This window comes from Carcharodon carcharias, chromosome 12 (assembly GCF_017639515.1).
Source record: "Carcharodon carcharias isolate sCarCar2 chromosome 12, sCarCar2.pri, whole genome shotgun sequence".
Lineage (NCBI taxonomy): Eukaryota > Metazoa > Chordata > Chondrichthyes > Lamniformes > Lamnidae > Carcharodon > Carcharodon carcharias.
The window spans coordinates 96,180,789-96,204,499 of record NC_054478.1 but is presented as its reverse complement, the minus strand read 5'-3'; the positions used below and the strand labels follow the sequence as shown (position 1 = coordinate 96,204,499).

General features: G+C 41.3%; 1 protein-coding gene across 3 annotated transcripts in view; it reads right to left on the bottom strand.

Moving 5' to 3' along the window:
• Positions 1–23,711, bottom strand: part of gulp1b (GULP PTB domain containing engulfment adaptor 1b) — a 428,880-nt gene that overhangs the window by 9,934 nt on the left and 395,235 nt on the right. For all 3 annotated transcript variants that reach the window (XM_041200977.1, XM_041200978.1, XM_041200979.1), the window contains 2 exons: positions 8,655–8,790; positions 8,073–8,167 (listed from right to left, as the gene is read on the bottom strand). In XM_041200977.1, coding sequence (XP_041056911.1) covers positions 8,073–8,167; positions 8,655–8,790 — 231 coding nt within the window. The remainder of the gene's footprint in view (positions 1–8,072; positions 8,168–8,654; positions 8,791–23,711) is intronic.

The following is a 23,711-nucleotide window of genomic DNA, read 5'->3' as shown; positions in this document are numbered from 1 at the left end:
CAACCATCGCTGACGCTGCTAGGCAGAAAGGCAGGCATAAGAAAAGGATAAAATATTATTACAACAGAATTCAGCAAGATCCTAAAATGTTAATACCACATAATTAAAACTTTGCTTTTAGGTAATTGAAAACAATCATAACTCATCATACAATATTACTAATACCTTAGTTTGCAAATAAAGAATTAGCCATTCAGGAGGTTTTTTGATACCTAATTTTGAAAGAATAACGTAAACCTGTACAGCTTAAAGAGCAGGTCTCATCATCGGTGCACTTCTTAAAACCAGACAACTTTTGTATGTTCCATTGGCAAACAAAAGTGGAATTTCTGTCATCCAACATGCAAAAATCACCCAGGACCAGTGCGCCTTTAAGTAATTTATATCATATGCACTAAAGCAATCCCCACCACTCTGCTGCTTAAAAAAAGACCCATTTATATAACATCTTTTAATCTGAAAGTGATTTTCAAAACATGAATTACTTCGACTATTATTACATAAGCAGCATATAAAGATACATTTTTAGATTTTTGCCAGCAGCATGAAAGCAACAAATGACAAGATCATTGAGACAACTATGGTAAAAAATATAGCTTCAAGCCCGATCAGACTAGAAGCAGAAATGAAAATTAGGCCAGCATGTGGGAGTTGTGAGTGTACAAGTGGAACTTCTTTTAAAAGAATGAGAAATATCATACTTACAGGGAGGTATATAACATTTTTCCTCATTAATTAAACTTTAACATATGCATATACAGAGAAACAGAGATAAAGTAGTGCAAAAATTAATGATGGACCAAGTATTATAATATGCTATGATAAACCTAAACTACTTATCATTCTGAGCTGTCAAAACAATTAAGTATGCAAATTCATTTAAGCAGCTAAGTTGCAAATGGTCTTGAGAGGAATTCAGTTTATATTAAGCCCAAGTACCAGTCATTGCAAGAGTACAGTGAATTCTAACTTCTTTTAGTAGGTCCTTACATGGACTGAAAAATGTTTACGCTTTGCTTTAGATAATACTTCATCCCAACCATGACAGCAGACACAGATTGCAGTTTGGCCAGTACTATTTTATGGGGGATGAGTCTGCAAATATTTTCTGCTAATACTTAATTACCAAACTAAACTGCAAGTTGAGCTCCTGTACTGAAGCCCAATACAGAAGCGCTCATTTTGGTGTGCGTCACATCCCTTTGTGCCCTAAAGCAGGGTATAACGGAATGTGAAAACAGACAGAAATCAGTTTGCCTGATTTGCACCACAATTTGTTTCATGGTTAGATTTAAGGTAAGAGGTAGAAGGCTAAGAGGGGAGTTGAGGAGAAACTTTTTCACTCAGGGGGTGGTGGGGGTCTGGGACTCACTGCTTGAAAGGGTGGTTGAGTTAGAAACACTCATAACATTTAAGAAATTATTTAGATGTTCACTTGCGTTGACATAGGCTCCAGGTTTATGGGCTAAGTGTTGGAAATTGTGATAAGTGTAGTTAGATCTTTGTTGACCAGACCGGACACGATGGACCGAATAGCCTCTTTATGTGCTGTAAATGTCTATGAGACATCTCCAACTACAATGGTGTACAGGAGTAGCATAGGCAGTTGTGTTCTGAAACTTGTCTGTACTTATTTTGACACAGTCCTTTAATTGTCTTGGTCCTTTAAATTAGACTTCTCCCAACACTGGTATCAACCTAAGACTGCATGCAGTGCTGTGAATAATTTTGTAGACTAAATTAGACATAGAATTGAGTATTGCTGGAACTCGACATTTTGGATGACACTTTCACCAATTCTCAAGTTCTAACTCAAAATGAAAATTGTCCCTCTGCATCAAATGAGTTTTCACGTCCTTTTAGTGGCAAAAATAGTGGAATTTCAAGAAGATTCAAGATTTTAAAATACAAAACAATATTGGGAAATGGCAGCTTGTGTCTGAGTTGGTCATTGAGAGAGATCCAAAAGATTCAATGTGTAATTGAGAATGCAATAAGCTGTAATATTTTTGATTGACTTAATTACTTTTCATCAAAATTTGTGGTTCAGGTTTCTGGAGGCTATTCCCAGGGAAGAGCAGTGACAGATCAACAGAGTCACGTGTAAAATATTTTCAGGCTATGGAATAGCTTGAAAAGTTATAAAATAAGTTGAAACCAATAAAAAGATGTTCTTCAAAGCTACATTTTACTTTGATGCCAAGTTAAAACTTTAGAAAAACTACATGCACAAAATAACATGGAGGTAAAATGCCCGCTTAGCTAATATAAGTATTTTGAAAGTTGTGACAAAGTGACAAACTGACGTTGACTGATGATATCAGAATTTGCTTCGTTTGAAATCCATAAAAATAGGAGACATGCATAGTCTATATGCTTTATCAGATAAACCATCTTTAATTTTCCAAGCAACAGTTTTTAAGAAGTCGGTAACTTAACAGACTTGGATTGTTTATTTGTCCAGTTGTCATAAAATGTGTGTGAGACCAGGAAAGAAAGCAGCTGCTACTAATATAGATTTTAAAGGCATATGCATTCACAAGGGATGGAAAATGATTGATGGAGGCTTATACATTTGGACATTGTCAAAGACTCTTTAATATCATAGTTTGAACAACTAATTTGATGCCTCATTGGACAATTGTAGCTTAAGGTGGATTTTGATAGGACAGGATGCGTTTGTCAATGAAGCATCTTGCTCAGCTTGGAAAGAAAGGTATAAAAATCATTGCAAAAAGTGATTCAATGCTTAAGTTGAGTAGCTTGGTCAGCTGCTGAAGACTACAATTGGCAGAGAGTTTGACCACTCGCTAAGTGATCGTATGTATGATATTATAATGTACGTTTGACTAAAAGATGTATTGTTAATAGATGTATTGCATCGTTCTAACCTAGTAAAGGCATTTGTGTTTAATTTGAGCTTTGAGTGTTGTTTCATTATTTCTTGTGTTCAAACAGTAGGGTAATCTGTCAGGGAAGAAGATTATATCTTTCAGGAATTAGGACCTAGCATAGAGCTCAATGCAAATTAAATGGATGAGTCTGAGCACAGTGAGTGAACCACCAAGATGAGACTTTCAACAGTGCAAAACTTCATAACATTCATAAAAATAAGCAGAAAATAACATCTCTACATACCTAATAGATTATGCAAATAATTAAGGGATGTAAATTCAAACTGAAAAATAAATGACAACTTGTACCTTTTTGAGGAAGATTACAGAAATATTTGCTGTCAATGTCAGCAATATTAGCAGCAACAAAACCACTAGGATACCCATAAGGAGAGCAGAAGGAGTATTTGATCAAGCATGCAGCAAATCTTTTAATGGCACTGTGTCAGTTGTTGGATCTCCACCCCAAGACGCCCCACTTACGATAATGGGTTTATTAATTGTTCATAAATGTTTGAATTAAAGAAAGAGGAATATTTATTAACTTCAGCATTCAAAAACATATACTTTTGTTGCTTTAAGAAACATTGGTCATGATATTCACAGGGATGGGTTTTTGTGGATTGGGAGGGATGGAGTTTCAGTGAAACATGGCATGGAGCTTTACCTCCACGATATGCTCATATTTTTCAATAACAGGATGCTCGACTAGAAGTTAGCTTGTTTGACAGGTCTGGTTTCTAATATGGCAGGAAGCATTCTTGAGAAGCTGCAGGAGCAGGGAAAAGGCCTGCTGCTGTGTTTTTAGGAACATAGGTCAGGACTGCACGTTCCAACTCGCAACCCCAGGGCTCATCTCACCTGATCTAATGCAGCTGTTTTTTTTTGGAGGAGATGGGGGGTTTAAAGATATACTCTTTGGTTAAAAAGTTGACATCAGTGGATAAAAAGGAATGGCTAAACTTCATAGTGTAACAAAATGGAATTAATAACAGTTAATAAATGGAACAATCACTTACCCAAGGAATTGTATCTAGTATGTAACTGGTAGCTTTCACACTAATAGGTTAGTCTATAAACAATTTTGTCTAATGAGGCTATCAGTACTTACTGTTTAACATACGAAGTTACTGATCCAACATGTTGCTACAGCAAACATACAAACGCAAAATGCCATCTTGTGATGGGAGTTATATTGAACTCCTCATTCTGTTGAACTTCTCTCATTGTGGGGTAAATTGCTGAGCAAAAATCACTGGCTCCACAAGAAGAAAAAGAAAGAACAGGAGGGGGAATTCTGAGTTTCTTGGATGCCTTCAGGTGGTTGATTCGGACCACTACCGCAATGCCCCAAGAGCAATTTTTGGCTGCTGTTTGTATATGGTTGTATGATTTTGCTAAGTATATTCAGATGCTAACATTCCCTCTTCAAAAGGTATATCACGCTAACATAAAACATTCAAATTCATTAGTGTTTTCTAGAAGAGGGATGCAACTGGCATTCTGTTAACTGTCATAATCATAAGGTAATCACAAATGCAAAAGTGAACATCAAAACAGACAACCCACAATCATGTGATTTTGCTTGAGAAAATTCCATTATGATGGCCTTAACTAGAGAATTTAGCTGACTATTTGGGCTAAATTTTCAACCGTCCATGGGTGTGGGTGTGCCAAGAAAATCGTGCACTTGGCAGATGTTACTGATTCCCAATGTTTTGGTGATACAATCAGATTTTCAAAGGGAGGGTGGGGGTGGGGTTGGGGACAGGGAGAGCTGACAACCTGCACACCTCCAATTAATTGTTTGTTGAGTTCCTTGTAAAGTAAGGGGAGCAACATATAGCAGTTTTCAAATGGTCAGCTTAGGGAACATGGAAGGTTTAGGACACGCTATAGATGAGTTATTAGTATTCGTGACTGTGGAGTAAAAAAAGTTGCGTACAAGGGGATGTTTAAACTCAGTCGCTCATGCAGTGGCACAGTGTTGCCATTGTTAGAGTTGAGCAGCTTGATTTTGTGACATGTGAGTTTTTGGACTCCTGAGAGGAACGTGAGACTGCTGGCAGCCGTTGTCATTCCTGGCAATGCCTGCTTGGCCTGGCTTGTTACAACTCTTCTTCTAGATGGAGGGAAGAGTGCAACTCTCCTGTCCGTCACAGTCTTGGTCAGGGCCAGATACATCAGAAAAACATGGAACCATCGTGGATGGCTGCCTAAAGCACCACTGCTCTGCTTTCTACACTCCCTGCTCATCCATTTCCAAAGACAACTTCAAGCAGTGTCATGGCTGCTATTTTCCTTTTAAATGATCAGTCCGTGCTTAGCTCCCGCCTGTGCCCAATGTCCCTAATTTGGTGCTGAACTCGCCTCTGGCTAATTAGTGACTGATACTTTGAAAAGTGCATTGCATCATCAACACTGATGTAGTGCAGGGTCAGAACCCTAAGTGTTGGTTGTTGAGTTTACAACTCCAGAATGAGAGTTTGTTCCTTTGTGTCTTATAATATTAAAGACTTCTTCATCATGGAGGAGTGTAGCAACACAAATTGCAACAATGCAATTCTATACATTTGTTTTTTCCTAAAGTGAATACCTGAGTATTAACAGGGGTGGCTTATACAGGCAGGAGGGCAGAGTTTCCAACTGATCCCCGAATGCTGTGGAGTTTAAATTCTAAAGGTACAACTTTTGGCCTTGATAGGATCCGTGCCTGGAAGTCAGGCCAATTTAGGAGTCCAGAGTAGGCCTTAGGACCAGGTGGATCTGATCCCTGACCCAGGTGTCTTTTTACTGGAGGGAGAAGGGGTGGGGGTCGGGGTGAGGGTGGGGTTGGGGTGGTGGAGAAGCACCCCTAATCCTCCTGGCCCACAAGCAGTACTATAAAGGCATCTGCTTTTTTCCTGAAGCTGCCCTTGCATCCGTCCACCTGCCTGGTTTCCCAAGGCTTAGGAAATCTGGCCGACCACAGATAAACCTGAAAAACAAGTTAAGTCAGAGCCTGGCAGCTGCACTAAAATATTCAAATTCTCAACCTCCCTCCTGTTAGCTGATCAGCTGTTTGAGCATAGGAACATAGGAGCAGAAGTCGGCCAATCATCCCATCGAGCCTACTCTACAATTCAATACGATCATTGCTGATCATCCACTTCAATGCCTTTTTCCCACGCTATCCCAGTATTCCTTTATGTCATTGGTATTTAGAAATCTGTCAATCTCTGCTTTAACATACTCAGTGATTGAGCTTCCATAGCCCTTTGAGGTAGGGGATTCCAAAGATTCACAACTCTGAGTTAAAAAAAATTCCCCTCATCTTGATCCAAAGTGACTTTCCCCTTACTTTGAAATTGTATCCCCTGGTACTAAACTCTTCAACCGGGGGGACACCTACCCTGTCTATCCCTTTAAGTACTTTGTACGTTTCAGTGAGATCACCTCCCATTTTCGAAACTCTAGAGAATACAGGACCAGTTTCGCTGATTATTCTTTATATAACAGTCCCGCCTTTCCAGGAACAAGTCTGGTGAACTTTTGCTGCACTCTCTCAATGGCAATAATATCCTCCCTAAGGTAAGGGGACCAAAACTACAAGAGTACTCCTGGTGCAGTCTAACCAATGTTCTTTACAATTGAAGCAAAACTTTGCTACTCCTTGTCCCATCTCTGTTAAACCCAGAGGTCAGTGGGTTGAGGTTAGGTTTGGGATTTTGAAAACTTTTACTCTTTGATCCGGCCTCAATCCACCTGGTTTTGAATGCTCAGTTAAACATAACACGGTATTTATATTTGAAATTATAGCGTAACTATCTTTAAAGAAGTACGATTCTACAGCATAAATATTATATAGGTACCAGTTTAGACCATTGAGGAGGCAATTATCTATTTTGATCACTGTGGAGCCAATAGACCAGAGTTTTATTGCATGTCCGATGTCATTCTATGGCTAGATTCTTTTTCTGGGGCGGGTGGGGAGGAGCTGCTTTGTGGCAACTGTCAGTGTTCCCCATCATTAGCCCAGTGAAAGTGACTGCAATTTAGGGATGGATGTCAGGCATGCATGGATTAGCATGGAAACCCTTAAGGTGCAGTCTTTCACCCAGGGTTCTGACGCAGGCTGAGCTGTGGCTTCCTCCCTAGAGACAGCAATCATTGAAATCAGTGAGAATTACCACTTCTTCCCACCCACACATTGCTCTTACAAATGCCTTACTCCTTAATAAAATTTGATGAACAGAACAGGACCTGAAAAACTAATTTTAAATTTCTGGAGTGGTATTAAGTGATTAAGTAATAGGTTTATAAAACTCCTTTTTTTAAACTTCAGAAATGTTTTTTCTCAATATTTTAGCTTTTATCTTCATCCCAAGTGTATACCCAAAAATGTATTTATGCCATGTACAATTTTGTATAAGTACTTTTATTTTAGTGTGTTTTGTTTGCTGGTTGGGTGCCTTTGAAAATCCTTTAATATGACTGGCAGCTTGGATTACCTGATGACAGCCGATAACCTGATGCAGCTCCATGTTGTGAATGCCGAGTGCTAGAATCAGTAAGAGTATCACTGTACAGTGATAGAGAGATTGCTAGAAATCAACAGCGAGCATCCTTACTTGGCCACTGACTGCAAACTCTGGGCCATCGAAAAGAATTAAATTGGAAAGGAATCTTTTAAATTTTACTCTCCAAGTTACTGCATAACCTTGAAAACACCTCCTTGAGCTACCTAAAATACATTCTATGTGAAGACAAATGCATTTTGCAATCAGAAACTGGAAAGTGTAACTTCCTTTTAGTAAGCCCGCATGCGTCTTAAAAATTCAGAATATGTGTTCATTTTCTCAAAATTTACACCTTAAAGGTCACAGGTCCATTCTGTCATTATTATGAAGATATGCTCTTTCTGTTACTCTGCTCAACGTACTGTAGTGATTCTCCTGAAAAAAAAGTTCACAGCTGAATTGCTGATTTGCATGCAGTCTCTCACGGATTTGTAAAAATGTTGACATATACTCATTACCTTCCATTCTCTGGAGTACTTGCACTCGTCAAATTTAAGAAATGGAGAACATAAATAGGTTCCCTTAATAGTTCTGCTTCCAGATCCAAATTTCAACTTGCAAAATTATGCCCTTTATGCTATAAAAAGCAAATTGTTCAACGCATGACTGGATCAGTCACCTGCATTTCATCCAGTTTGGACTGAATGTCCGGTGGAAAGTCTCCGCCACCCGAGATGAAAGGGTCAAATGGCTCAGCACCAAAAATATCTCTTCCTGCAAAGAATATAATAAAGAATAATTTTAGTCTTTGCAAAACCAAATGAAGTCATCTGGTAACAAGGGAAAATTCATAATCATCACAATTTTTACATTTGTTGATGGAACGTACTGATTTATTTTGTCATAAACAATTAATATTTTGGACTATCTCTGACATTAACTTCAGAAATGTTTATGCTAATTTTTTTATGCAAAAGAAGTTGCAAAAATAAATTACTTTTGAAGCCTAATTTGACTCAACCATGGAAGATGTATAATTTACATAAAATTCAGTATATGTAACCAATCCAGAAAGAAACTTTGTTACATTAAAAATCTCAGCTATTTATGTCAGTTATCATAATTCAACAACTGATACATTTCACTGCCAACATACATCTTTCAAAAAACATTCAAGCTGATGATGAAAAAATAAATATTTCAAATAATTGAAAAATACAAAAGGTGGGATAGATGCTAAAGCAGTTTAAAAAAAACTCACTGGTCTCAGAAGATCTAACAGGTAAAGAGGGAAGCTCTGTGCCATTACTGGATGGTGTAGGTAAAAGAGGTGATGCTGGTGAAAATGGAACCATGTCAAATAGATCTGTGCTCGGAGACTGAGGTGCCATTCCTCTCTATAATTCAAGTGAAGCGGAACATGAGCAGAAACATATATAATAATTACCACTACCAATACAGTTGATTTTAATACAGGTAAATATGTAATTAATATTCAATATTTTATGTCAAATCGTGCATATGTAAGCATTTGCTGACACTACTACATCAAAAATCCAACTCCAATAAAATCTCAAAACATTCTGCATCTTGATGGATGAAATAAAACGCACAGGAGTAATGCAGCATTGTGTGGGTACAGAGTAAAAGTTAAAAGTTATAGAAATTTCCACTTGAAATTGTTTTTATTTTGTGTTTCAGGAATGTTCTGAGGAAAACTCACAAAGCTCTTATTTGTAAATCTAAATCTAATCAGTAAAACTTCCTTCTATACAAAGTAAGGTTGAATTTATCACCCTTTATGCCTAAAGCAGTCAGTCTGTTCAGCAGTTCATGTGTCTCATTAAGCTCAAAAGAGGTTTTTGTTTGATGAATTATGTGCTCAACGTCCACGGAAAGACTGAGGGCAGGATTTCCCTATGGGCTTCGAACCACTAATCTTAGGGCCAAAAGGGGATCACAAGCCTGCAATGTGTGGGGAACAGTCATCCGGCAGTGTTCCCTGAATTGGTCAATTTATAGCTTGAGGATAGAATTGCTGTCAGATTAAGGACTGCAGGCAGGCTTTCAAAGCTGGAAGGTCAATAGGTGGCCCTCCAGAACTGAAGGAGTGGCTGCTTGCAGTTCGGATATGAAAGTGAGATAGAGGATGTCTCCATTATGCGGTATCCTCACTCCAACTTTTCAAACTTTGACATTTAAAAATATCTTCAGCTGCCAGGCCACCAAATGGAGAGGGAAACCCCTTCACAGAGTGGTGCGTGATCACAGCTGAGGCAAGGCAAGCAGGGAGGACCTCATAGCCTGTCTGGAGTGCAGGCCCTCCTAGTTCACCACTGGAATGCTGTCTCCAGGCAGATGGCCTAGCCTCAATGCCTCAGGGCCCTGGGGTCAACTGAAATTTTCCAGTCAGCCTCTGACAGTAGGCCTTAAGTGGCGTTTGATTGCTGTGAATTGGCTACCTAATAATTGCAGAGGGAGCCCTTTCGCCTCTGATCCTGCCTCTTGGAAAATGGTGTGACCACTTGTTGGAGCTGGCAAAGCAGCACGCCGGATCTTGGAGCAAATCTTTGCGTCTCCATGCCTCTGACCTCGCCCCCATCAAGGCTGATAAACCCTCCCCTAGGTAATTGGAACACACTCCCATTTTTGTCAACATTAAAGGCTCTGAATCATTCTTAGCAGCATTTAGATCCAGATAAGGGAACTTAAGATGTAAAAGGGCAGTAAGAATATTTCCAGTGTACACACTGACCATTACGCAGCCTTTTTAACAGAGTTTATCAATTTAGATGCAAAGGTATTTAATTTCTGGCCATGTTGGCTTTGTGACTGTCACTTCCAGAAACCAAGTTGAAACAGCTCAACTGGGGAGGGGGAAAGAAGTTTTCATCGCACAAAACAAGGATGGTTTCAAACCCAACTCTCAGAAGTAAGTTGTGACACTGAGGTCCCAGGGAGACCAGAAATTTGGTGAAAGATCTTTGACCTTAACTCTGTTTCTCTTTCCACTGCTGCTGCCTGATCGGCTGAGATTTGCCAGCATTTTCTTTTTAGTCCAGATATTTATTTAATATAAAAATACATTGTATTCCTGGGCTCAGCCATGAAGTAGTATGAAAAGCATTCAATCTCCAGCACTCTCAGGTCATTCATGAGAGTGGCAATGTTCAAAACACAGCCATTATATGAAGACTCCAGATATGATGTGAAACAATCGTTGTGGCGTCATGAAAGTTGATGCAGGTGTGAGAATAATGGATGATTTAAAAAAATAGCAGGCTTGCCAAATGAGTACTTCATTTTCACAGAGCAGGAAGAAGAAAAAATACTAGTGATACAATGAAAACTAAAAATAAGTCAATTTCATTTTTCTAATTAACAGTAATGGAGAAAAAAGTGAGGCAAAACCCCAGAACCTGATGGTTTCCACCCGAGATAACTAAGGATGTACATAAGGAAAGTGCTGATATGTTGATCATAATTTTTCAAAGATTTCTATGTTCAGGAATTCTACCTTTCTATTGAAAAATTGCAAATGTCACTACAATATTTAAGAAGGGAAGGAAAAAACAAAACAGACTTGGCAATTTAGCCTCAATTGTGGAGAAGTTACAGAATCTATCCATCAGCGATTGAGTGACTGAACACTTGAAGAAGTAACAGCTACTCCAAAGATGATGTGGATTTGTGAAGGGTAAATCATTCCAAACTAAAGAGATCACTAGCATGGTGGGCAATGAAGTGTCTGTGAATGGTATTTATGGTCGTAATTTTCCCTGAGTTGCTCTAAGTGCAGTGGCAGGCGTGAAGGACAGGTTTTTGGGCAGTACCATCCACTCCCTGGCATGTCCCGCCCCATTAATAATGCATGTAGGGAAACATGCTGGATCACTAGTGGGCAGGCCTGGATTTGCTCACCACACCGTAGCCTCAGCACTTCCTCACTCCGGTTGCCATATTTAAAGTGCACCAGAGCACAGGCTAATTCATGTCTACAGATATGTGCCTCCAGGCAACAGATGGCTATGGAAGCAAAGAAGATGGCAGCCCCAAATTTAGGAGGGGCAAGGAGGAGGAGGGAGGAGGAAAAGGAGGAAGGATGGGGAGGAGGATGGGGGAAGAGAGGGGGATGATTAGGATGAAGGGGGTGAGGAAGGATGAGGGGGGTAAGGAGAGATGAGGAGGAGGATGATGAGGAGATGGATGAGGAGGGGGTTGAGGAAGGGATGAGGAGGGGGATGAAGAGGGGGTGATGAAGAGTGGGATGATGAAGAGTGGGATGAGGAGAGGGTATTAGGAGGGAGAAGAGGAGGAAGAAGAGATTGAGGAGGAGGAGGAGGGCGGAAAAAAGAATCAAAGATTCCTTTTCTAATTTTGTCTCTTTACTCCTCCTTTTGAAGTCAGTGATTCAGCCAAGTACCTAGGCAGGCCGTAAAACAACAATGGCCATTCGCCATAACCACCTCAAATAATTAAAGTTAGCTATATAACCAAAGGAGCCATCACAGCCAAACCTGATTCCTCACCCAATGTCTACAACATGAACATCTAGTTGGGAAGGTTAGAAAGTAACGATCTGGAATTGGAATCCTGGCTAATTCTTCCCCATATTCCAGTGAACTCTGGCTCAACTATGAAGTGTCATCAAAGTTTAGTGACTTCACAGAAGAGAAATTGAACTGGGAGACTTCCTGTTCTGTACAGCCCAGCTTCACTTTGCACTTTTACCAACTAAGCTAATGTAGAAGTCTATCATCAAAAAATTCTGATGCAGGTGAAAAATATCTTTAAAACTGAAAATAATTAATGATCAATAGTGTCTTTATAATTTCTCAATAGCATAGTAGCAAGAATATTCCTGCATACCTGGTCATTCTTGCTGTAATGATAGAAAAAGACTCAAGAATTTCCATAATAATGAATATCGTGCCCTTTTAGCCTCTTACATAACAAACGATGGCTCTGGAAGCCACTGATGGATTCTGCAAAGTTCATGACACCAAGGTTACTAGAAGTTGTTCAAATACTGAAATGCTATGTATATACCAGATAAAAGAACAGCTTACAAGTTCCAAAACAACCTCAGGCTAACATCAAATGGCCATAAAGTGCCCTCAAAATTATAGTGAGGCCACTGGCACTTGTTGCTATTTATACATAAATGGTACAGCAACTTCAGGGGATGAGCAGAAGTGCTGTTAAGTGCAAATATCCAAAGGCTGCTGTCCAAGTTCCGCATTCTACTGTTAGCTTTGCAAAAACATTTTGGCGGTGTCTGCCTCACCATTAATTTAAATTTAAATAGCTGACATAACAAAGATACACCAAATATAGTTACAAGCATTCACACTACTTTTCACACATATCTGGCATCACATGCAATCTCAAACACTTTCCAACTTGGCTTCCATTATGTAGAATCTCTCACTTCCCAGTCAACTGATTTGACCCTCGAGCCACTTTCACGGGCAGCCGTATTCTAACCGAAGTCGCCAGATATGATTAATATTGACAAGTCGCATGTCTGTGAACCCTCTCTCATTCAAGTCACAACAGTTCTGATGGTATAACTAGCCAGAGTTTCTTTTTAACCAACTAACCCAACACACCTGGTTCACAGTTTGGTTCTCTGATACAAACAGTCAGCTGTCCCACACATTGCCTCATCAAGAGCTCCTGGAGTTGCATTTACTACTTACTGCCAAACAGACAAATAGTACATTTGGAGAGAGCTCAGCTTGCTCCCCTCACATGAATTCTGCATTCTGAACTGGCTGCCACAAGACACGCTGGAACCCTACACCACTGCAATTAGCTTCAACTTTCATCCCCAGAGAAATCTCGGTTCACATGGGCATTTATTGGAAACTAATGATGTCATAACTAAGAAACCAATTACACAACTTTCAGACTACTTCCCAGTTTCACTTTGATCTTAAAGGGGACATTGCACAAAAAGAAAATAAATGCTTTTCCCAAAGCACTTGGGTCATCATTTTCTATGCCAGAGAGGTTGTGTGGAGTCTCACTCCTTCAATAATAATTGTTGGAATATTTTGAAAATGTAATTTATTTCCTTTCTATCTTTCTCGGTATCTCTTTCTGTACCAGATTTGACATTGACTTTTGCCATCTAATTTACACCTCCTTTCTTCATTCTAGTACTAGCAATTTCATAATCTTTCAGTCTGATTGGACAAGGGGACACACAGTTGCTTTCCCTGGTTGCTCAGGTCCTAGATGCACTATTTCTTTTACTGTGCTGTTATCAGCTTGTACTTTTGGCAACTTGCTGTGCAAGATTTTTCAAAACCTAAACTCGCAAGGGTAGGTCTAACTAACAGCAGGGACAGAATTTTATGGATCCCTGCAAGTGTGCTCGCAGACAGGAGAACCCATAAAATTCCACGGGTGTTTTTCCTGCTGCCTATCCACCCACCAATTAATCGCCAGTGAAGGGAAACTTCTCATCCAGCCAGCAGGAGGAGATCAGCAATGGGCGGGAAGCCTGGCAGGTAAACCTGCTGGGGCCTCGGGCAAGAAAGGAGGGGAGAGGGACGGTTGCCTTCTTCATGAGCCTCCTTTCTCACTTGGAGGTCACCCCAAAGACTGCGCACCCCCCAACCAGGTTTCCCCTACCCTCCACCCCCAGCCTGTGCAGCCCAGCTCCCATCCCCCTTGCCTCCCCCTACCTGAGCCTTCCATTCTGACCCTTTCAAGAGCCCTTCCAATTTACCTGTTATCCAGCTCCTGGCTCCTCTTCTTTGGGGACTGGATGCAGCCCCAGCAGTGGCCACATCTCCCTGTGACTTGATTGGCAGCTCTCAGGCATGGGACTTACTCTCCAGACAGGGGTGCAAGGCCCACCTCAAGCCAACTAATGCTTCTCGGCGGTTAAACAGCTACAGGCCAGCCAGCCAGAGTGCGGGCGGGTTTTATGTTTTTGGCAGTGGGATGGGAAACCGCGCCACCCTTAAAATCCTGCCCCAGATGACGTTAAATGCCACACCAGCAAATTATGGCCTAATTTTTAATGAAGGTTCATACTTTGTTTTTGTATTTTAGTATATCATCAGAACCTCATAATAGTGAAACCAGCCCAAACACACTTATTTATGTATAATACAACACTAAAATAAAACTGCTTCAATAACTAGAAACACATTGATGTGGAAATATAAAGAGTTACTTGTGGTGATTAAAATAGTTTAAATTATTACACTAAGGTGCTTTTTATTATTCAAAGGCAATCACAATTGCAATTTTAAAAGAAACATACTAAAATACATAAAAATAGAAGGAAACTGCATACAGTCTAAAGTCTTTGTATGTGTGCATGTACTTGCAGATAGATGCGTACCTACATGTCTGTACACATAGCTGGTAAATAAGTTGTTAGTCACAGCTGGCAGTTAGTTATGATGAAAAATATTAAAATTGCAAAACTGCACAGCTTTAAAGATCAAGTTGACTCAATGCAATCCCTAGATGCTAACCCGATGATATGCCTCAAGTCAATTCACATGAACACATTGCAGTAATTTTCCTTTTTCCAAGCTGTTGAAACTAAAAACGTGTTTCAGTGAGACTTCCAAGTTGATGTCAGTTATACAGAATTTGAGACTGTGTGGGAGTATGAGTGCTGTAAATAAAACATGACTTGTCACATTGCTGCAATTTGTCTTGGATTTGAACAGAATGAAAAGACAATGTTGCAACCAATTACACCACCATTCCTCTTTAAAGAACTGTGATAAGCGACAGATAAAACATTTAAAAAATGACAACAGGTATCTTTTAAAGGATAAAACTGTCTTTTGTACTTAAAAATAACTTTGCTAAACATTATATTGTAATGACAGTGATTTGATTGGTTAATTGAAAAGATTTTCTTGTATTTTTTTATTTTGTATCAACGAGCTGCACAGAACTGGATATTACAATCTATTGGCTAGGTTGTGTAATGCACAGTATCTCTTGCCATCATGCACAATTGGGTGTTTTAACTTCCGTGCATGGATGGTGTGTAAAAGGAGTGTATACAGAACTGTGAATTATTCAGTTGAGTATTTGCAAGACCACATATTTAAATTGCATTATCAGTTAGTAATCCTCTCAAAATATAAATCATACTACATGCACATACTCAAATCAAAAATGTCAAGCTATTAGGAAACTGTATAAAATAAGTCAGTAAGCTAGAAATCCTGAATTTCTTCTCCACCTTACGATTGACTTCAAGGGGCATGCATAACAATTCTACTGCATTGCTTATTTTAACTAGTAGAAAACATGCATGTTAAAATTACGCGAGGTCGTGGAATACTAAATCCATTCATTGTTCGTTGAAGGGTGTTTTTGGGTGAAGGTGGGGTTAGTAGACACTCTGTTAAGCTGGAGCCAGAAGGACTTGTTGGGATAAGTGTAAAAGAGGCTATTTCAGGAAATGACACTTTTTCCATATTATGGGACCAGAAGAAAGTTGATGGTCCCTGACATAACTGCAGTTGGTTACTGGAACTGATGTACAACAGCTGTGAAGAAAGTGACAGAAAAAGAAGGAACTGTTGATTTTGAGCCATTAACATTGACTTATTCACTAGGTACAGTTTCCAAACTTTGTTCATTACAGTTTTATGCTCTACTTAAACATGCATCAAATATCTAATAAATAAAATTGCTTGAATTTAGTTGATTCAGCAACATGAGAAATATAAAGGTGTTTTTCAGAAAAACGTTAAAATATTTTTTCCCAATGTCCGGGTGTAACCCTGAGCCACTCAGTCCAGATCCACCCTTCAGGAAGGTAGAGAGAAACTCTGTTACACTTTCTGGGAAATAAGTTAGGCATATTAATTATTATGTCCAATCATCCTATTCTCAATAGAAAATGCTGGGGTTCAGAAGATAAAGAACTTGTTTCTTCTTAGTATAATTTTAAAAAGGAGCTATTGCACATATCTCTGATGCCATTAGATTAGGGGACATGGTAGTGTGGTGGCAATGCCACTGGACTTATGCGCTGGGGAAATGGGTTCAAATCTCACTATGCCAACTGGTGGAACTTAAATTCAGTTAATAAAAATCTGGAATATAAGACCATGACAACTAACACTGATTGTTGTAAAAACTCATCTGGTTCATTAATCTCCTTGCCTGGTCAGGCCTACATGTCACTCTAGACCCACAGCAAGTGGTTGACCCTTAACTGCCCTCTGAAATGGCTTAGCAATTCATTCAGGTCAAGGGCAATTAGGGAAACAAACGCTGGTCTTGCTACCAATGCCCGTATCATACAAAGTATAAAGAATTTATCACCAATGATTATGCTAGCAAGCACTAACAGAGTAAGGAAAATCTGTTCCTCAAACCTTTAACCTCCAACAGAATAGTGACTCAATATTAGAAATTGAAGGTACATAATGCAGTAATGCAACAGACACGCTACCAGCATCATTTCAAAGAGATTGATAAATTCCACAAGCATCACTTGCAAGTGACTCTTCCCATTAAACTTTGATCTGAGATCACCAATGTAAAACATTTGTCATGGCCTGGTATGGTGGATTGTTGAAGTGTTCACCCAATAAACCAAAGTTTAATTGGACCAACTAAATCACTCGGATGCCAAACAGGAGGCTTATGAACATATTTTCCACTGTGAGCTGGAAAACAGCAATCAAGCCTGTGGAGGCAGAAGTAATAGAGAAAAAAACTAACAGAATTCAGGGACTGCTTTTCCTCCTGCCAACTCTACCTAGGCAGATCCCGATTTTGGTGGAAAACTCTTGACCTAACATACATGTGTTTGGGAGTTGCAGTCATTTTAAACATGCAGCCCCACTCCTTTGACCTCGTATCATAGATCCCCTTTGCCCTCTGATTTTCACCAGTAAATCAAATATTTTCAGACATCAAAGCAGAGGAAAATCAGCTCTCTAATGTCTTCACTGATCCCTCTTAGTGCCTCTCCCTCTGAAAATATATGGTACAAATTCAATAGAAAGTGAAAAAAACTACAGGACTGTGCAGCAGCCAACTGACGTCAACCAGACCTGTCTATCTTGCAGCCACTAAGAGTAGATATATAGTCCCTTAGGCTCCAGTTGCTTATTGCCATCTTGAGCAACACCACTACTTTGGGATATCAATCATCGCGTTCTTGAAAAAAGTCATGGTGCACATTTGGAAGTGCAAATTGCCTTCCAAGGCTGCTAAATTCACTCTAATTTTTAATGTTCTTACCATCTTCGAACTTGAATATCAGTGTTGCTAAACAATTCAGGTCCTATTCTTATTTTTTCAACTTTCAGTCTACTCTAATTCCCTAATTTTTAAATTCAGCACAGCTGTTTTTTTCCATTCTTTTCCCTTTTAACCATGTCAAAACTGTAGGAAATAAGAGTTTTAAGCAGAAAAAATACCAACATTCATTTCACCATATTCAAAAAATCGCAAAATGTGCTTTGTTAAAGGTAAATATATAGAAAGTGGGAATACTGCAGTGTCCTATTAAAACCATATTTAAATTGTTCAAAGTACTCATCAAAATACATTGAATTATACATAAATATAATACAAATAGGGCAAACCAACACTGCATGTTGATCACAATATTTTTTTGAGACAGCATTTAAGTTATTGAGATAATAAATTCATGTTCACAGATAGATAAAACAGAGCCAGTGTTTTAACATTAAAAACAACAATAGAGATGGAAGATGGGATTTCACAAGCTTCAAAATTGAAGTGCATGATAAGGACAACATTTTCAACAGGCCATATTTTGTACAACGCTGAGACGAAAAGCACTCATCCTTATTACAGACTAAAGCTAACATCAGCTTCTGCTGTTTACACATGCACATGTAAATATGGCAAACCGGAAGTTGCTGTCAGATTCCCCAGTTCCTTCATAGACTGAATTGTAACAATCCTTGCCAATAGATCTGGTATTGAAATCAATACAATAGTTTGCTTTTCAGGTACTTACAACCTAGTTAGCCACAAAAATGTGCCTGGAAAAGTTAGAGCTGATACATTCGGGCGTAACTGAATTTTTAGTGCTGTGATAAGTAATAGTTACTATCAAACAACCTCACTGGCCATGAAAATTTAAATTTACAAGTGCGAAATCTCATTCCTTCACAATCTTATTAGTGTTGAGAGATGCTTAATTTTTAAAAACTTTGCCGGTATATTTTATCTCTTGTTTTTAATCCCATTTTTCTTTCGCAATTTTTATTTTGCTTTCAGTACATCATTAAAATCTAATTTATTTTTCCTGGTTTCGATACTGTGCGTTTCAGCGAGGATTCTTCAACCTGATTTGCTGAAGAGCCATGCTGTTGCTTGTCCAGCTCTTAAACAGCTCAGGTACCCTGCAGAGATTGCCACTCTGGATCAGATCCTCAATACCACCAAATCTCAATTGACCAGCCTGCAGATACTCTGTGGGTTGCTGACACATGTTGATCACATTTCTTGGCTGCTGAACATAAAATCAGCGCAATAATATTTTCTGACTGTCTCTGATTCCCTTACCAATTGAGTTAACCACAAACAAAGCGTGTTTTGAATGTTTGTTTTTGCTACAATACAGCACTTTGAACAGTTTCTAAGCTAAACTGTTCATCTTATACAATTATTAAACAAAGGTCTTCACAAAAAGAAAGGTGTCTATGAGTGCACTCTATGACCTCAACTGCATAATTTGTCAATAGCACTTTTTGAAATATTGCTCAGCAGGTTCAGTAATTGTGCAATTTTGTTTTGCTGTGGCTAATACAGTATAAAATAAAAAATTCTTTATAAAGAGAGTCTCGTGAGTATTCCTTCAAAAAAGGAAGTTAAAAACTACATTAGACAACATGGAATGAGAAAATATCACATATCTGTCCATCTGCAGTTACTCTGTAATGGACTTCACCAAACCTATTTAACCATTTGAAGGTGGTGAATAGCTACAGGTAAAATTTCAAAGGCAACAACAATTTATATTTATATAGCAGCTTTATCATAATAAAATGTCCCAAGGTATTTTATAGGAGAGCTGAAAAGCAAAATTAGACACCAAGACACATATGATCATATTAGGGCAGATGGCCTAAAGTTTGGTCAAAGAGGTAGATTTTAAGTAGTTCTTACAGGAATAAAAAGAGGTAAAGAGTCAAAGAGGGGGAAATTCCAGAACTTAGTGGCCAGGCAGCTAAAGACACAGTTATCACTAATGGTGCAGAGATATCCAAGGTGTTCAGTAGAATGTCTTCCTGTCAGTAGAGCATCTACCTAACCTACAAAATATCAATCTTACATCAAAACTTATATTATTCACAATTTATGCTGTGTTTCCAAAAAGCCATTTATTGCAAACTGGAAGTATAAATGGTGTCTCCAGAATTCCGAATGCTGTTGTGACCCTCAATAACAGCAAACATTGAGAAGGGATTGGAAAATTTGGGCCTGTGCGTCTGCAAGAAGTGTGGACATGACATAACTTATAGCTGTATAATATTAAACCAACATTAAGAATCTACTTACGTTTGCATTAGCCAAACTTTTTTTTGCAAAACAGACTGGGTTTTTTAAAATATATGTATCAAATCAAAACTTGTTCTATTCTGGCAATCTTGCTTTATAGTTCAACAACCCAAATATTAGCCCCATCCTTTTAGGGCTTATTTGAACCTATTCTTTTAAAGTCAGGGGACTTGAATATGTACTCAGTACCGTATTGCATTGTGCCAGGGTAAAACAGCCAAAAGCGAGGCTGTGTTCAGGAAGAATAATCCAGCTTTCTGATTTGCATCATGAGCAATGAATTATGGGCTGAATTTTCTGTTTGACAGGGGGGTGGAGTGGGAGCGGGCACAGACCCGATCGCTGCCCGTGCTGCCATTTTATGCGGGTAGGCCAATTAAGGCCCGCCCAGCGTAATGCATGACTCCTGAGGATAGCGGGAGTGGGCGGGCGATGGCGGGAGTGCATTATCCGCCGGGTCCAATGGCGACCCAGCAGTCTGTTTATATGAAGCGCTGGCAGCCTCTGCAAGGCTGCTCACACCGGCAAGTGGAAGGGCTCACCAGAGGGCTTCTGGTGAGCAGGCCAGTCCGGAGGGTAGGTCAATGGAGCAGGCGAGGCTGGAGGGTAGGGCAGTGGAACAGGCCAGGCCGGAGGATAGGGCGGTGGGCCAGTATGCCCCTCGTTTCTTGGATGACTGCCTTACTGCTCTCCTCGAGGTGGTGTTGGTCCCCAAGGACAGGAGGAAAAGGCGCTTCCCACATGATGAAACGTGCCTGAGAGGAGGTGACAGAGGTGGTGAGCTCCCGCTACTTGGGGCAGTGCACCTGGATCCAGTGTCGCAAGCGCTTCAACAACTTGTTACACTCTGGCAGGGTGAGTACCATGTTGGCACTGGTCATGTAACCCAGCAGGTCGGCTTAACCCCCCTGCTGCCCCACTGCCTGCCCCCGCCAAGTCTGAGTGTATTGACTGCATTGAATCATTGACGGCATTTGTCCTTTTCTGGGTGGGCAAGCAGATACTGCCCATGCTGACGTCAGCCTGAGAGGGTGATGAAGAGATGTGTTTTGCCCCCGCAGCATGTGTTACACTGAGTCCCACATGACTGTTTTGGGGTCAACTTGGAGGAGCTGCTCCTAGGTGCTATGCTTGAACTCCAGGACATGTCCAATCAGGGTGAAGACATACTGGGAGGGGAGCTTCAAGGTGGTGTGGCAACGAACTATCTGCTGCCCTCTGCGCTCCACGTGTTTGTGCCTCCTTGCTATGGAAGAATATACCGTGTGGTGCCTAATGTGATGTAGGTGGCATGTGTCCAAGGTGGAGGTGGGGGGGATGGGAAGCAGGCCTAGCATCTTTGTGTGAATGTTTGGCAGCAACAGGATGAGGAGACACTGGAGTCCTGATATGTCTCACTCTGGTTGGGGTGGGCCGTGCGTGAAGAGAGTCCATGTGCAATTTGCACTAATCAATGCTCGTCTCTCATTTTCAGGAGAAGAATGCTCATAAATCGGCAGAGCGTGTGAGGACTGGTGGCGGCCAGGCGCGGATCACCAAATTCTTAGTCGCTTCAAGAGTAGGCCCTGGATCTGGAGAGGTGCCATGCGCCAAGGCCCACCGGTGTCAGTAAGGCTGGGGTGCCACAGCCAGGTATTTATGCTCAACAGTGAGGTCAGCATTGTCCTCCCAACAGCCAAAGCACTGCTGAATGTTAATTGATTTAATTTTGTTTGACCATTGGTTATGAATTATGAGCACATAATGATCCGGAGGACAGGGATGCACATTGACATTGTCTCCAGGTCCAATGTCCTTGTTCTTCCTTTCAACATCAGCAGAGCAGGGCCGGGAGGAGGGGCAGCAGAGGCCCCCCTCACACACCTGAGGGGCTTGAAGTCTCACCAGGGTCACACCATCTCTGCCAGGCAGGCATCAGCACAGATACTAGCACCTCAGTGGGAATTCGAACATTGGCTGGTGCCGCGGGGCACAGTGGTGAGGGCAATTCACAGTCACTGGAGGAGCTGGCAGAGACAGAGAGTGCCCATAGCGCCAGCAGTCGGAGGACTGCAGGGGACCAGGCACATGCTCAGTCGGTGGCTGATGATGTGCCTTTGGAGTTGTCCACTATGCAGCAGGTGCAGGAAATGCGGCCGGTTTTGCAGGACCATCTGGGGGAGATACAAGAGGCTATGCTTGGTTTGGTTTCCGTGCTGGAGGAGTCTACGTGGACGATCACCGAAACAATGAGCCAGACGTCCGAGCACAATGATTTCTCCATGGAGAGAGTGGTGAATCTCGTGGAGAGGCTCCTCCAAGAAACCCATCAGGACTTCCTGGGATGCACTTGGACCAGGAAGCCCTTACATTGGCATTGACCTCACCTGGTCAGTGCCAGTGTGGGAGATGGTTTGAGCATCAACTTTCCCAGCTCGGTGCCCATCCATCCACGGTGAGCAGGGAGGTCCGAAGCAACCTCACATTAGCACAGCAGCTGCCTGGCATCTCTGTGGGCGCCTCTCAGGCGCTCCGGATGAGGGCATCAGCTCTTCCGCTCCTCTCCCAGTGACCGTAGCATCTGGTGAGGCTGCGACGAATGGGGAGATGCCAGCTGTGGAACTGGCAGCTCCCTCCCAGGCGGGGCCAGCACAGGCTCCACTTACCAGAGGGCGATCGCCAAGGTCATCGAGGTCAACAGGACTGCACAGTCAGCAGGCTGCCTCAGAAGCCACTCCAAACGATGGGACAGCACCAAGGCATGGCACCTGGAAACAAAATCAAAGGCACCTTAGGCACACCACGGGTTTTTCATTGGTGCTTTGTGTTGGCCTGAGATGAGGTCCTTATATTTGTTTTATTTTGTAACACTATTCTCTTTTTTTTGGAATAAGTTGGTTTGTTTGACATAATAAATTCAGATATGTCACCATGGCTGAGGGTGCCTCTTTTCTTCTGCAGGTGGATGGTTCCCAAAACTGTAATGAGTGCTTGGTTGGACATTCAGCTTTATTTACAAGGCCCTTAGTGACTGTTCCTAACCTGGCAGATTTTGTACTTAGGTGTCGAGTATCGAGCCTACAACCCAGGCTTGTCCTGGAGGTCCATCTGTGGCGTGCTGGCTGAAGGTTCATTGGATTAAAGCCTCCCAGGTGTCCCTGTCTCCCTGCAGTATGCCCAGGTCAGTGTCTACCCCCTCAGCATTTCCCTGTGCGTGCTCATCCTTGGACTCACTGCTGGACTCATCTTCATTGTCCACTGCATCCCCCCTTTCCAGCGTAGGAATTGTGGAGAGCGCAGCATGCAACCACTATCACCGACACATGATCTGGGGGGTACTGGAGTGCGCCCCCTGAGTGGTCTGGGCATTGGAAGTGCATCTTGAGAAGACCGATGGCTCTCTTCACCACAGCTCTTGTGGAGATGTGGCTCCTATTGTACCGCTGCTCAGCTTCTCTTGGATGGCAGAGAGGCGTCTTGAGCCACCTTCTGAGGGGATAGCCCTTGTCACCCAGCAGACATCCATCAAGTCGGGCTGGAACACTGAAGAGCCCTGGCACCTGGGAGTGTCTGAGGATGTAAGCATCGTAGGAGCTGCCTGGGTACCTTGCACAGACTTGTAGAATCTGCATCCTGTGATCACACACTATCTGCACGTTCATGGAGTGGAAGCCCTTTCTGTTGACGAAGACACCGGGCTCACCTGCTGGCGCCTTGATGGCCACATGTGTGCAGACTATTGTACCCTGGATGCGGGGGAAGCCAGCAATGGCCGCGAAGCCTCTGGCTCACTGTG